Genomic DNA, 14,274 nt, shown 5'->3' on the forward strand with positions numbered 1-14,274 from the left:
TTGCAACTCAACGATTGAATTGCAATTTAGTCGCTGTTTAGGCAATCCATGTATATTGAGCTCGTTCCTTATGTCCTGTCAGAGCCTATCAAGTTCGCCTTTATGAGACGACTCCCACAAGCAGTAACTACGTGCGAAATACGCAGAACAATGTTAGTTCAATCGCCATGGCAACACCCACAAAGCCAAGAAACCAGATCCCACAGTTTGCAGAAAGGTATGGGATTGCACTGAGCAACCACATAAAGTAGAGGCCCAGAGAGCTGGGCGAGAAGTCAAACATATCAAATCGTACCCTGGCCGGGCACAAGTCTCCCAAGAGGCGGAGGCATCAGACCGTACGTGCCAAGTGGATGCGGCATCTTGTCTACATCAAGGCAATGGGATTGAGAGTGGCAAGCGGAGGGCCAAACGCACTCACTGGTCGACGTATTACCAAATGTGTGTGCTTTAGAGTGGACCTAAATGCTTGGAGATATTAATAATGAATTAAGCAGAGTATTTATTAATTTAGTAAAATAAATAGGTGGAGTTTTTGTGGCAAGGATATAATATTCTTACTTTATAAGAATTTAATAATAAATCTTTCCTTTTATTATTTTCTTCTAACCATTACAGAAGAATATTAGAAGGTATATAACTTTTCAGTATTTTAAATTTTGTATCCATTATTAAAGATAAATCTCCTTAAATTGCAGCATGTGTGCTTGACCCGGGGACTGGCTTTTAATTAATAGACTTTTATGCAGTGCAATCAGTGCCGGGTTAAGTGGTGGGTGCTTAAGCGATTTTCAGCTTATAAAAACTCCATCGATGCCGCCGTCGATGGCCGCGGAAAGTAGGCAACGATATTTTACGCCTTAATTGCCCCCAGCACGCCCACCTTGCGTGCAAGTGTGCGTGTGCGTGTGCTTCTGCGGGTGTATCGATGGTTTAGTGAATCTGGCACATCGTCCATTTGAATTGCTAACATGGCTCATACATATAAATGAAATTGAGAGTTTATTGCACAGTCACTGGGATCGGCTTGGCTTTATTTTGCTGCCGTTGTTTGCCTCTCCACAGAATTGCTTATTTATTTTATATTTATGCGTTATGACGGTTCCAGCGCCTATATATGTACGTCACACACTGCGTATGCGCGATATGAACAAAGACGTATTAGTGAATTTAAAATGGTAAAATGGGAGTGCAAAAGGCTTTTAGGCCCGCCAGTAAATTGAATGCTTCAATTGCTTTTAGTCGAGACAAGTGATAGTAAATTTGCACAAAATGAAACACACTCAAATTTATTGCGTGGCTGCCAACGTAACGGTTATTTCTGGGTAAGTGTTCGGTGGTGTGTGTGTTTCCAACTATTTCGGTTGGGCGCATAAAAATGATGAAGTTCATCGAAACTATTTGACAGCCTTTGACTTTTATGTCGCATAAATGATGGCCGCCCATTGATGCCAAAAGGGTCCCGACCCAGACACAACTATATCTGTCTGTATAACATATATGTATATATGTACTGCAGACTTTGGAAAGCCGTTACGGTCGCCGGCCATAAAAAAGCATATCGCCCGGGCGTGTGTTGCGGATTAGCATCTTGTATCTGGCATTAAGGATTTGACAATATTGCCTAAATACCAAGTGGGGGATAAAAACTTCATTTGACTATCTATCAACTTGGCGGAGAGGAAATCAATCCAAGAAAACATAATTAAAACTTAGAGTTGTTGGGATTGCTTTTGTAAATAAGAAAACTTTTGTTTATTGTACTTGTTATTTGGAGAATTTATGTATCTATTTATGCTGAAGTAACTAGTTTTCTAAATTAACTTGAGTCGAAACACAATCAATACAAATTCATGTGCACTTTAGTTCCATTTTCTGAGAATTTGCTTCTTAATTGCTGCGTTTCCATGGTCAGAGAGTGCAGGATTAACTATAGTCAACCAGTAGTCCTTTTGGAAATTACGCATGACCAAGTATTTCAAAAGTTTGCCACTATTTGGCAGAGTGCTTTCCGGTGTAAGCTGCTTAAACGAAACCCTAATTGCAGCAACTCTAAGTCGCAGTAATATTATGGCAGCTAATGGCAAACTAAGACCAAACTTCCGTTTACCAAAAGGAACATTAATTCTAAAACATTCTGCACGAATTAAGCAAAGTCTTTGCGGTTTCAGTTATTCATGGCTGGCCATTTTGGCAACATATGTATGCTGCACTTCATGAATTATGAGCCATTTATTTCAGGCTCACTCGCTCAACAAATTGCATTCGCTGAAATTAAAAGCACATCCGCTGGGACACTCTGTTATGGCATGCTAATTAGTCATCCACCCACACTCCTACAAAGCTATCCACTCAGCAGTTTTTCGCTAATATCGCCAATTCCTAGTTCTGAATTCGCTGTCTAGACTTCAGACTAGTGAATAGCGAAATCGTGCGCCAGATAGACATCTTAATTGCCTGGGATTATGATGCAGGCAGCTCTAGCTATAGTTGCCTTTTCACTGTCTGTCATTAGGCAGTGAACCCGTTGAACTCGCGGCAGTTGATAAGCCTCTTCTTGATCCACATTTATTATGAAGTGAAATATGCTCAGTGGTTAATATACTTCTTTGAATGAAGAACTTTTTGGGTCTAAGATCCCTAAAGCTAAGAAAAGAAAGGATAAAAAACTAAACATAAAATAATATGGTTTCAAAATTTTAAAATTGTATCTTATCTTTAATAAGATAAAAGTTCCTTCTTCTTCACTATTATAGTTCTAATTTATATTTTATATACAAAAATAAAACACCATTATCCTTTTCAGAATAAAATGTGCTAGTTTATTATGCTTAAATATACTATGTCTATAATTTAAACTAAAGCAAGGACAGCTAATTGACCAAAATGTCGATTTGGAATACATATTTGTCTAAAAACAAAAAAAACACAAACAAGCTGGCGAGGCTTGTTGCTGCTCGTATCACAGTTGCGTGTGTATTGGTGTGGCTGGCACTGGAATGGACTCCGCTAGGGGGAATCCCAGCCCGTAATTCCCCCGTTTAAAAGGCTGCCCGCTCGCCGGCATCATCGCCGCTAGGCCCCCGACCTGCCGGCTGAGTCTGCGGCTTGTGGCTGCCTTTGCGTCTGGCACGCCAATTGAATTTCGCCCTGAGACCCTTGAGAGCGCTAGAGCTCTTCAGCGTTTTCGCTTTCGCCTTGCGCACTCTGCCACTCGACTCACTGTCACCGCCCACTCCCACCACCTCCGACCCTGCTCCCGCTGCCGCCACAGACGGACGGGTGATGCGCGTGAGTTTGAGGCGGGATCGTGAGATGGCCAAGTCGTCGGTGAGCTCGTCAATGGAGCACATGGTGGGCTGTCGCTGCAGCTGACCCTCGGGAAAGTGCACATCGTGCTCTAATAGTGAGTGGGCATCGCCCACCGAGGACAGCTGCGATATCTGCGTTTGCAGGGGACGACGCGGGTTCTCGAACAGGTCCTGTCGACTGCGATTCTGGGCCTGCAGCTGGGTGCTGTCCAAGGACATGCGGTTTAGGCGTGCCGCAGCAGCTCCTGCTCCATTGCCAGCTGCACTGCCCCCGTTCAGCACTGTGGTGGTGGTCGTTGTGGTGGAAGTCATTGTGGTTCGCACGCTGTCCTGAGAAAGGAAATGGGAATACATGGATAATTAGAGAGGTTGGAAAAGGAGGTGCAGCAAAGAGATAAATGTCTAAAACTGTCAGGCAATAAAACTTAGTTTAAAATGTATAAAACTATACTTTTTATACATTTTATATATACATTTATTATATATTTATTTTATATATATGGATATTTTTTTGCTACTCACTGTTGTGTGCAGTCGCAGCGAACCCGTCTGATTGCGCCTGAGCGCACTGTAAGTGTGGGGAAGTCCTCGACCCTGGTTCTTGCCTCCCAATCCAAACTGTCGCGCCAATGTGACCTGAAGGAGATTACAGTTAGTTAACGAGGTGGAAGTAATTGCAGGAAAAGTAACTTGGTTTAAATGCCACTCAAGGAAATCCTACTTAAACTGAACAGCTATATTTTGTACAATTTTAATTAATAAACCCACCTTAAAAGCCTCACGAAACTTGTGGCTCATGATGTTGTAGAGCAGCGGATTAATGCAGGTGGAGAGGAAGTAGAGCACACCGGAGGTATAGTCAAGGATGCTGAAGACGTCGTTGAACCACTGCGACTCGATGCCCGAGGAGGAGCCGTAGACCGCCATCAGGCGTTGGGCGTGGAAGGGCGCCCAGCAGATGAAGAAGGCCACCGCCACAGCCACTGTGGAGGATGCAGGAAAGGAAACGGATACGGATGCAACCCGTAAGTTAACCAAGAGTTATTTTTGCCTACTTACCCAGCATCCGGATGACGCGCGTCTGGGCGCTGATGCCGCGGTTCACATCGTAGCAGCGCCGTGGCAAAGCCTGGAGCAGCCTGCTCCGCTTCAGCTTCACCCCGATTAGTACATAGAGCACACAGATGGCAGTCATGGGGCCACCGAAGAAAAGGAAGCCCGATACGGCGAACACATGCGCAAAGAAGTCGTTTTTCATCTGGCGGAGACAAGTCACGGATTTCATAAGCAGGAGAAGGAAAATGGTTACGGGTTATAGCCTCAGCCGGAAGAGCATTGCTGTAAATTTGATAACCCCAAATTGAGGAGAGCTTGAGGATCCCGGGAACTTGAGAAAATAAAATAAGCTTAAGCTGAGGTAATAAATTGGAAACTAAACGAATTAAATTATTTTTAAAGGAAGATCCTAAAATGTTGATGAAGACTCTTCCCAACCCAATGCCTTTCATTGTCTCCTTTATTGCCCCTCAACGTACACCTGCTCCATAACTCAATTAAGTCCAACACCCGATAATTGGGACATCGATTAAAAGCCCATCCCATCAATCATACCGTGCAGGAGGATCCCGATCCAAGGCCAGTGTCCTGCACCACCACCGAGAACTGGATGGCCTGGGGAAGGGCCAGCAGGAGGGCGGCTATCCAGATGGCAAATATGAACTTAACGGCCCGTGACAACTTGGACATCGTGTGCTGCCTGTATCAAAAGCAGAACCAATTAGGCAAGGTCGTCGCAGGAAATTGAAATGGGTTGCAGGATAACATGGGCACTCGCTCGCTCGCTCACCTGAACGGATGACAAATGGCAATATATCGCTCGACGGTGAAAGCGGTAATTGTAAGGACCGTCGCATTGGCCGCAGTCTCCGAAAGGACGCTCTCCAATATGCAGATGCCATCGCTGAAGGGATAATTGTGTGGGTGCCAGAGATTGTACAGGTCCTGGGGCATGCCTTGGATATATAAAGCAGGGAAATATATTAAGATAATATTTCGAAATGAAATACTCGTATAAAGTTTGCAATAAAAATTCTTTAATTCGTTACAGTATTAATTACACTCACCTGAGCACAGCAGGATCATGTCGGATATGGCCAGATTAAACAGGTAAAAGTTGGTGGCCGTGTGCATAAAGTTGTTCCGCGAGATGACAACGCAGGTGATGAGATTGCCCAGAACGCCGGCAACAAAGATGAGGGCGTAGCCCACACTGAGGGCGGCCAGCAGGGAGAGCGGTGTCATCGGAGTGGCTGTGGGCAGTAGCTCCTCCGGCTCCAGGCTCTGCAGAAGGCTACTGAGGTTCTCCGCCGAGATGTTAAGCACTTGGGTCAAATTTAGAAGGAATTTTTCATTGTGAAACAGTTGCAGATCGGTCGCCAGGAGACCAGAGCTGTTGCTAGGCAGCATTTTGACTGCCATGGGTGTGTGTTTCTCGTGTGCGTATGTGTGTGTTGTGTGTGTCCTAGGTGTCCTTGGTGTCCTAAACTAGGCGAGCACTATTAAATTCGAATTTGCCCTTGAATTTTCGACTCCTGCTTATGTCTTTCCAATCTATGTTCGCTTCGCAAATAACGTTTTCATAATGCCCCTAAGGGAAGGGGCTCATCAATTCCGACTTAGGCCAGTGCCACTCCACTCACGACCTGTTGTCATGAGTTTTGGGATTAACTTGTGTGTCAGGATGTGTGCAATGGGGTGGACCTCAATCTGGGTTTAATTTAGAAGGCCCTCATCAGGTGAGTTTTAAATTAGGCAACTCAAATATAGATTTATCTTTATTTAACAATTATTTTCTTGTCCAAAAAACTCTTTTTATAGCATCTATTAATTAATTTTTAATAATTATTACTCATACGCAATGTTGGCTTAGGACCTCATTTTTGTTTAACTTTTTAAAATCAAAAATATTTTAAAATAGAATGAATATACTTTTCTTCTTTCCATATATTCTGTAACAAATGAGGTATTACTTTTAATATACAAAACAAAGTCGTTCAGCTTTATATAATGTTTCCAAGAGGTCTTTTTAATTAGAACATTATTCTTTAAGAAACTTGACTTTTGAATAAAATTTGCTTAATAAAGTTGCAATGAAATTTTTAGGTATTCCAGTTCCATAAAGTGAATTTTTTAAATGTCACTGCATTTGCTTTACCTTGAGTTTGCGGTTTTTAATTTACTAAAATTCAAAAACATCATTAGCTGTATTCTTAAAAAAAATATATATTTTAAGGTCAAGGATCGAGTGGTAAAAAAGTTACTTGCGAAATGTATTTCTCAAGAGTGAAAACATATAAACTAAAGTTAGCTTACATATTGTTTGTTTAACCATTTGGCTGTCAAGTTTAGACCAATAATATATCACTGCTTTTGTCAAAAATAATTCATTAGAATTATAAAAAGTTCTGGAAAAACTTGGTTTAATTTAATTTGTAGTTCTTCAATGTATTATAAAATAGTTTGTAACTTCATAACTCAATGATATCAAGTTAAGGTCCACCCCAGTGTGCCTGTCTAAGAGTGTGTTTATTTGATGTTTACCTGGCATCCTGAGAAGCTGGCAGTCAGGCGTGTCCTAGGCGAAAGTCCGGGCTCAGGGCAAGTGGATGCTGAGGCTGAAAATTAATTTGAATTGCTAAGTGGCATTTAGTCAAAATATTTGTGTACACGAGATGAATTTAAGGCTGCTGCTACCGGGCCTCCCAAAAGCCAGCTGTAGGGCAAATAAATTAAACGCGCCCCAAACACAAGGTCACTTCCTAGTCCTCCTCGTACTCCTATTCCTATTGAGGGCAGGTGGGACGCTCCTAATGGACACCGGGTGACTTAATAACATTAACATAGTTTATGCCATTCATGATGAGCGTTTTCAACTGCTGTTATTGTGCTATTGTGGCTAAAGTTCCCTTTGTGGTTGTTGCTGTTGCTGCTGATGCTGCTGACCGCTGTTGACCGTTTTTGGCCGTTTTCATTATCATTATCATAAAAAAGTTTCTACAATATATGCACGGCCAAAGAATGCTGTCGAATTTGGTTTTATTATATTGTATATTCAATCAAACTGGTTTTCATTTTTTCATTTTTCAGATTCTGTTTTCGTTTCGGTGTCCGATGTGCGATGTACGCTGTCGGGTGTCTGATGATCGACCGTGTAGCAGCATCCCACCGAAATTATGCACCGCCCATGCCCATAAAGTGTGAGTTCGTATTTTGTTTATTATTATTTCGGATACTTTTGTATATATATTTTTATCTTCTTGTTTCAGTTTGACTTTGCTTGGCATATGACTTTAAATATTATGGTTTCTGCACTGCTTTGGTCTAATGGCTGGCGGCGTGTCATTAGTGTCTCTTTTGGGGTCAATGGTTCTCACTGGCAAATCGCAATCGTTCGATCTTAATGCCTCATTTTTATTTATTCACAACTTGTTCACAACTGTTTCGGCGGCGCTCCTGTTTCGGGGTTTTTCAATTAATTATATTTTCGTTCGCTTGTGCATTTAAAACACGTTTAATTTAAATTTCTCAAACGATGCCTGCCACATTTTAGCGAATGCATTTATTTTTTATTGCTTTGAACTGTTTTGATTTTGTCACTGTTGTTCTTTATTTTTTGTTCCCTTTTTCTGCGGCCATTGCACCCCTTTCTTTCACACACACTTTCCCCCTGCGCTTTCGCTTGTTTTTATTGCATTATGGCTAATCAGTTTTTACCATGTGCTAAACGTTGATTAATGACACCGAGACGTCGAAGTTTTTACTTGATTCGCACCCGAAATTAATGACGTTAACTATTTGCGTATGTCACTGATTAATACGGATATATGGAGGATATTTCTGGGAACCGAAATCCGAGATATGACTGCGAGGCACGCGTAAATCGATGTGTTTTTGGCTCGAGATCGACGGCGGCGGCTACAGCATTTGGCCGCAGCATCCGACTGACTGATTGGGTTATTTTGGCCAAAAAGTCTTGGCAACAAATCGTCGCTAACAGCGACGCAACAGAAACGCCAGCGTCGCAGTCGACGCACAACTACCGGTTGCTTTCCGGCTCTCTGCGACGGCGCCCTTGATTTTCGGGCTTTCCGTCGCCTCGGAGGGCTGGCTGGCTTTCCCTGTCGACGGCGGCGGCAAGGGGTAATAAAAATGCAAATAATATTGGACCGCCATGCACTTTATCTTATTTAGTGGCATATTAATTTGGGCCATGGTGGCAAATTGTTTGATTATTATGTTAACACAGCAAAAGGACAATGCAAAGGAACGACCTTCGCGCCCACTTAATTCGCTAAGCCCACAGACGCAATCAATTCAAGCCAAGGACGTCAAAGTGGTGGGAAAAGTGGAGAGGTAAGTGGACCCTTAGTGGCTATCAAATGAAAAGTACTGCCTTTTCAAGGAAATATACAAAGGCGAAATGGGTTTTTAATTAAAATGCTTTTAGCCATATACCACATATATTTTGTTTTAGTTTTAGTGGAAAATTCTTGACCTCAAATTCAACAAGAAATATATTACTTTCAGCTACTATTTAGTTGCCAAAAAATATAACTAAACAGCCTTGCAGCATAATCAACAGAAAAAATAATTATCATTTATATTTTAAAGTTGGCGTTTCATATTTAAGCGGAAAAAATGAGAGAAGTAAACAAATAAATTTAAAAAATCACATTTTCTGTTAGTCACAATAAAAAAGCTTGCTGCTGCAAATAAAGTAAACATAAATTAAAACCCAATTTAAACTACGTTTATCAACAAAATAAACATAAAGTGAATTAAAACGCAATTTGAGTTTACATCAACATTAATGACTTTTATACAACTTATTGAATTTTAAATGTTTAAAGAACAGTCTTTACCATCAACTCTGTCAACAGAGTATGGCCAAATGAATTCACTTTACATGTCGAATATATTATATTATTTAAACACACTTTATGCAGTTTTTAAAGCCTTTTTTTTCCATAGATTGCTGCCCCAAGGATAGTTTAATGATTCAAAATTAATTTGTATGAAACACTTTGTGCACTGCTGAACTTTAGCCATCAAGCAGGGAAATTGGACATGAAGCCGTAGTTTTATGATCAGTCAAAGGGAGATTTTATTAGTCCCCCGGGGCCTTACTTTTATGGCCATGTGCGGGCAAATCTATCAGAGCTTTGCGGCTCATAAAATGTAGGTTTTACCGCCCTGGCAGCTAGTGCGAATGCGATATTAAGAGCAAACAAATGTACGAGTATCTATTTTTATGCGATGCTCGCACACAAATCAAGCACATAGCATGCATTCAATTTCTCAATTTTTATGCAAATAATACGAAACAATTTTTTGGCACTTAATCAAAACAAAGTCCTAAACAAACAAACGAATGTTGGAGGGATGGAAAACAAGGTCCTTTGTCAGCGGCGGTTCCTTCTCGATTTCCCATCTCTTTAATCTCTACAGAGTGCGAGTACGAGTATCTCATGAATTCGAGGGCAAATACGCAGCACGTGCTGCTAAGGCATTCGCAGTCAAAACTTTGCCTGCCAATTGTTGACGAAAGCCGGCAAAAGGCCAAAGCAACTGGGAAATGTAAACGTATACGGAGTGGGGAAAATACGATGGAAAACGGCAGAAAGCTGGGGAAAGCGGGTGAAATTCAGGGCCAGAAATTCGTTTGCTTTGCTCTTTATGAACATTGGGCATGACATCAGATTCGGAGGGTGTCTTTTGAGTTGAGTTGACTCGAGTCGAGCTCTTGTTTGGCATTTTGAAGTTTTTTTCTTTCCAGGACTCAGTCATCAGGCGACGGCGGCATCTTCGTCAGCAGTTTGACTGAATTTTGTGCAAGTTTCCAATTCATTTACTTTTATTGCACGCGGAGAGGGGCAAAAGGCGAAAGTCATTTGCAGTTCGACCAACCCGTTGCCGCTCGCCGCTTGCCCTACCTTCCACCCAAGTACACCAAATATGATATTCAAGTAGGGGTGCTTATAGAAATAAGAGATGAAAACTGCCTGGCAGGACAAGATAGTTACGGTTTACCCTTTGAAAGATCTAAAGGGTTTTTTATATTAATGAAATTAATATATATGAAAAGGGGTTTGTGCTGGTATTAGCAGTATTACCCTACATAAACAAATTTTTACAAGAATCAATCACAAAAAATTGTAATATAAAATCTCAGATGCTTGGCACTCCTCTTTTATAGCATTCTTTTTTATGATTATGGTGGTTAATATTCAAACTTTTATACTTTTTAGAATATTACTCCTTCTTTGTTCTTAAGACCTTAACATCATAAATATTATTTTACATTCCACAAATGCAAACACATACTTTATGTTCTGTCTTTTGAAATCATTATAAAATATTGTCTTTCTATCCTATTCAAAATGAATGTATAAATTCGATAGAAATACAAAAGAATCTTTTACTTAGTCAGAGTATTTCGATTTCACTGCTAGACTTTATCAATCCATACTTAGCGACCTCTATTTATTGAACTCTCGCACGCGCTCAACAAGTCGTTGACAAAATTTCATTTCTCGTGGCTAATTGTGACCTTCGATTGGCAGCGAAGCCATAGTTCCACATGCACTGCAGAGCCTTTCAAATAATTGAATTCCCGAAAAGAATAAAAAAGAAGCAGAAGCGAAGGAGGTGTGCGTGCTCGCCTGGCTTCATTTGGTTAAAAGCCCGGCAATTGCCCTCAACGGCATGCCATCGTCGGCCAAGATGCCCAATTTCGAACATAAAAAAGTACCGCACTTCCCATAAACTCTGGCCAACGGGTTGTATGAGTAATGCGACTTCAAATCGAGTTGAGCCAAAAGCGTGGGCTCCAGCGAATCGAATAGTATATACTATATAGTATGTAAAGTGATACTTTCGCAGTTCAATGCTCGTGTCTTTGGGGGCAGCCAGAGGCCAAGGACTCTCGTTTAGTTTAATTGCATTTAATTAGCCGCATCTCGAATAACATGACGCATTCAAAAGTGCCTTAAGTCCCCCCATTGCAGAGCCCTCATTTCGGCATCGTTCATCAAGGCGGCAAGCTAATCACAAGCTCTGGTTGCGGCCAGGCCATTATCATTGTCGTTCCCCCTCATTGCAGTCGTAAATCAGACACAGATCCTGAGAACTACGACCGACTGCTGTGCCCTCCAGTCTGCGGTCGACCCTTTTCGATTAGGCTCCCCGGGCATCTTTTGTCTCTCGGTCGGCGGTCCACATGTGTGTCAGAAGGCATTATGCTAATCAGCATCATCTACTGGCCAATTGAATTGTTCCGAATCACATACACACACTCATACACAACCACCGCACTAACTGCGTGGTGGGGCCACGTTGCGTATACGCAATGGACAAAGGTCAGTAGGTGAAGCACTACTATTGATTGGCCTGACGCTTTCATTATTCACTCTCGGCGGCGAGTTCGTTTCATGAATAATCCAGGGAATCGACTTACAGATTGCGGACAATGATTATTTTCGGGCGCATTAATTTAACGCGCGTTTAATCGCATTTACGCCAGGATCAAAGCGGAAGTGGGAAATGTGGTATTTGATGTGATTGGTGGGTACACTTGGGGGAAATAGAGAATATTTGTAAACATTAAGGAAATTAATACATGAAAATATATTAATTTTAATTAGTAATTGCTTAAAAGTATCTCCAAGAATATGACTGAAGAATTCATTTTAAAAATAAAGGTAAATATATAGAAAAATCAATTACTGTTTATGTAAGTAATTAAATTAAGTTACAAGCTGAACTAAGATTTTGATTTTATTTATATTTAACATTTACTAAAGAATCAAACAAGTTAAATATATCTCTAATCAAATTAATTAAAATCTTTTGATTGAATGGGAACATTTTAAAATATTTTTTATAAATTAAAACATTTTTATTAAATACGAATCACTCTAAAGTTTATATATAATCACTGAATAAAAAAAGATAAGCTTCATAAAATATTTAGCTCTGTTTTATGAAACAGGAAATAATCTGCTATAACTGTTTGTAATATTTTGTAATGACCAAGTGAGAGAATCCGCAAAAAGAAAAAAAAAAACAACTCGAGCGGCTTAATTCGTTCGGCGGCTACTCGTGTAAGTGGAATTTGTGGGAAATTCCTTTGCTACCCGCCGGCGCTTCCTTAATAGCCTAAGGCTCTTAAGAAAGCCCCACAAAACCCCCGGATTGCGGTCACGCTCCAGCAACTGTGCATATTTACCGCGACCAGACAACCGTGCCAAATTGGACTCAAAACTGCTCCACTCCTCTCCACTCTTCTCTTAAAGTCAGGCACAACCAACAGGCCGCTTCAATTGAATGCCAGCCCCGAGGCAGGATAATGAAAACAAATCCACAAATCTGCGGACGAGGGCCGACATTAATATGCGGTTTTGCTGGAAGCTTCGGGGAAGAAGGGTGCCAAGAGCAGGTCCAGGCAATGGCTCATGTCCTGCAAAACAAATACATTTATTCGCCAACTTTACGATGTCAAGACGGCTTTGATTTCTCATTCCCAAGATCGTGGAAAAACGCGTGTTCAATTCTCTCAAGAGTCAGGAGGCGCCGTCAATAATAAATATTAAAAGTAAGTGCTAGTGCTTTGGGCTATTTGCAATTTCAATTAGCTGCCGTTCAATTGGATCGACTGCCGTTTACGGCCACCAGCAGCTATAACCAGCTGCCCGCGACATTACTCATCCGCCGAGTAAGACATAACTTACGGAGACGCTAGGTTTCCACAGTCAAGGTGAAGTGCATGAATTTATGAATGAAATTAAGCCCAAATGTTTGCCTTACACACACACTCTAACATAAAGGAGGAGACAGAGAGAGAGACGGGCCAATAGGGAGAGCGAAAAGGCCAAGAGCTGCTGCTGTTTAACATTCAGTTAACAGGAGTCAGCCAACGTCTGCCTCGATTGCCGCAAGGCAATTCAGTCTGTCACCGACTCTGCTCCTCTACGGACGCGTGCGAGCCTGAATAAATTCGTGGTTAAAATAATATTTCAAGCAGAAAGTTCGTTAAAGTGATGGAAACTAAAATCAAAAATATTTAAGCAGAATTTAAAATTTACTTCATAGCTAATCCTAGTATTTAAATACAGCTAAAAGCCATTATAAATGTAAAAAGACCTGCTTAGGCAGTGATTAAAATGTTGAAACCATTTCAAATCAATATATTTAAACAAAGCAACTAAAAAAAATCAACCACAATTGATAAACGTTGCAACTAATTAAATATATCCAATGGAATGTCCTATAAAGTGGAAAACTAATTTTCCGTTCAGTGATTCCGGTTTGACAAAAGCTAAAGGGTTCAAAACCCCGCTCGGAAGTCCTTACACGTTCCGTGACAATAAAAGAAAGTGAAAAGGTAAAAAGGAGTTACAAACCTTGTGTGACACTCAGACACGAATAAGGATACGAGACACAATACGGCGAACAAAAGTAAGTAAGAATAGCAGCGTGGCCTTTGTTATTTAATCTAGCCTTGGTAAGAATCAACAGCCACATCGAATATCAGAGCTGGGTAGACTTAAAATTTACTCAGGACTGAATCTCCAGACGCTTTTCTAAATTGCTTACTTTTCGGCAACCGCAAATTTTAATTAAAAAATGTTCAACCTCGCCATTGTTATCGCTGTGTCACCTGGACACCTGCTCACCTCGGAAGTTGCAGCTAGATTGCGGTTGGAACTTTTCCAGCTTTTCCGAATAAAAATGGAATTGAATTGCCAGCCCTAATATGGTCGTCCTGACTGATTGGTATGTGTAATTGCGATCTGCTACTCCAGACTCTCCAGCCTCTGGTCACAACTCCTCCTGTATTGTGCCCAATCATATCTAAATCAACTTTCACACCTGAGCGGGCAATTCAATTATTTTTCCAATTAGT

The 14,274-nt window shown here is 41.1% G+C and overlaps 1 protein-coding gene across 2 annotated transcripts; it reads right to left on the reverse strand.

The window, feature by feature from the left end:
- Positions 1-2,842: 2,842 nt before the first annotated feature.
- On the reverse strand, positions 2,843-8,382 carry PK2-R2 (Pyrokinin 2 receptor 2). 2 transcript variants are annotated; one of them, XM_070286724.1, is made up of 9 exons: positions 8,085-8,382; positions 6,912-6,985; positions 5,435-5,692; positions 5,158-5,323; positions 4,923-5,067; positions 4,371-4,569; positions 4,080-4,294; positions 3,834-3,947; positions 2,843-3,641 (listed from the first exon to the last, which is right to left on the reverse strand). In XM_070286724.1, the coding sequence occupies exons 2-9, from the start codon at positions 6,916-6,918 to the stop codon at positions 3,042-3,044; spliced, it is 1,704 nt and encodes a 567-aa protein (XP_070142825.1). In that variant the 5' UTR covers positions 6,919-6,985; positions 8,085-8,382; the 3' UTR covers positions 2,843-3,041. The 2 variants fall into 2 exon arrangements, with proteins under 2 accessions (XP_070142825.1, XP_041632469.1); XM_041776535.2 differs by lacking the exon at positions 8,085-8,382 and having other exon boundaries at positions 5,435-6,013; positions 6,912-7,062.
- Between the last annotated feature and the right edge of the window lie 5,892 nt (positions 8,383-14,274).

This window comes from Drosophila kikkawai, chromosome 3R (assembly GCF_030179895.1).
Source record: "Drosophila kikkawai strain 14028-0561.14 chromosome 3R, DkikHiC1v2, whole genome shotgun sequence".
Lineage (NCBI taxonomy): Eukaryota > Metazoa > Arthropoda > Insecta > Diptera > Drosophilidae > Drosophila > Drosophila kikkawai.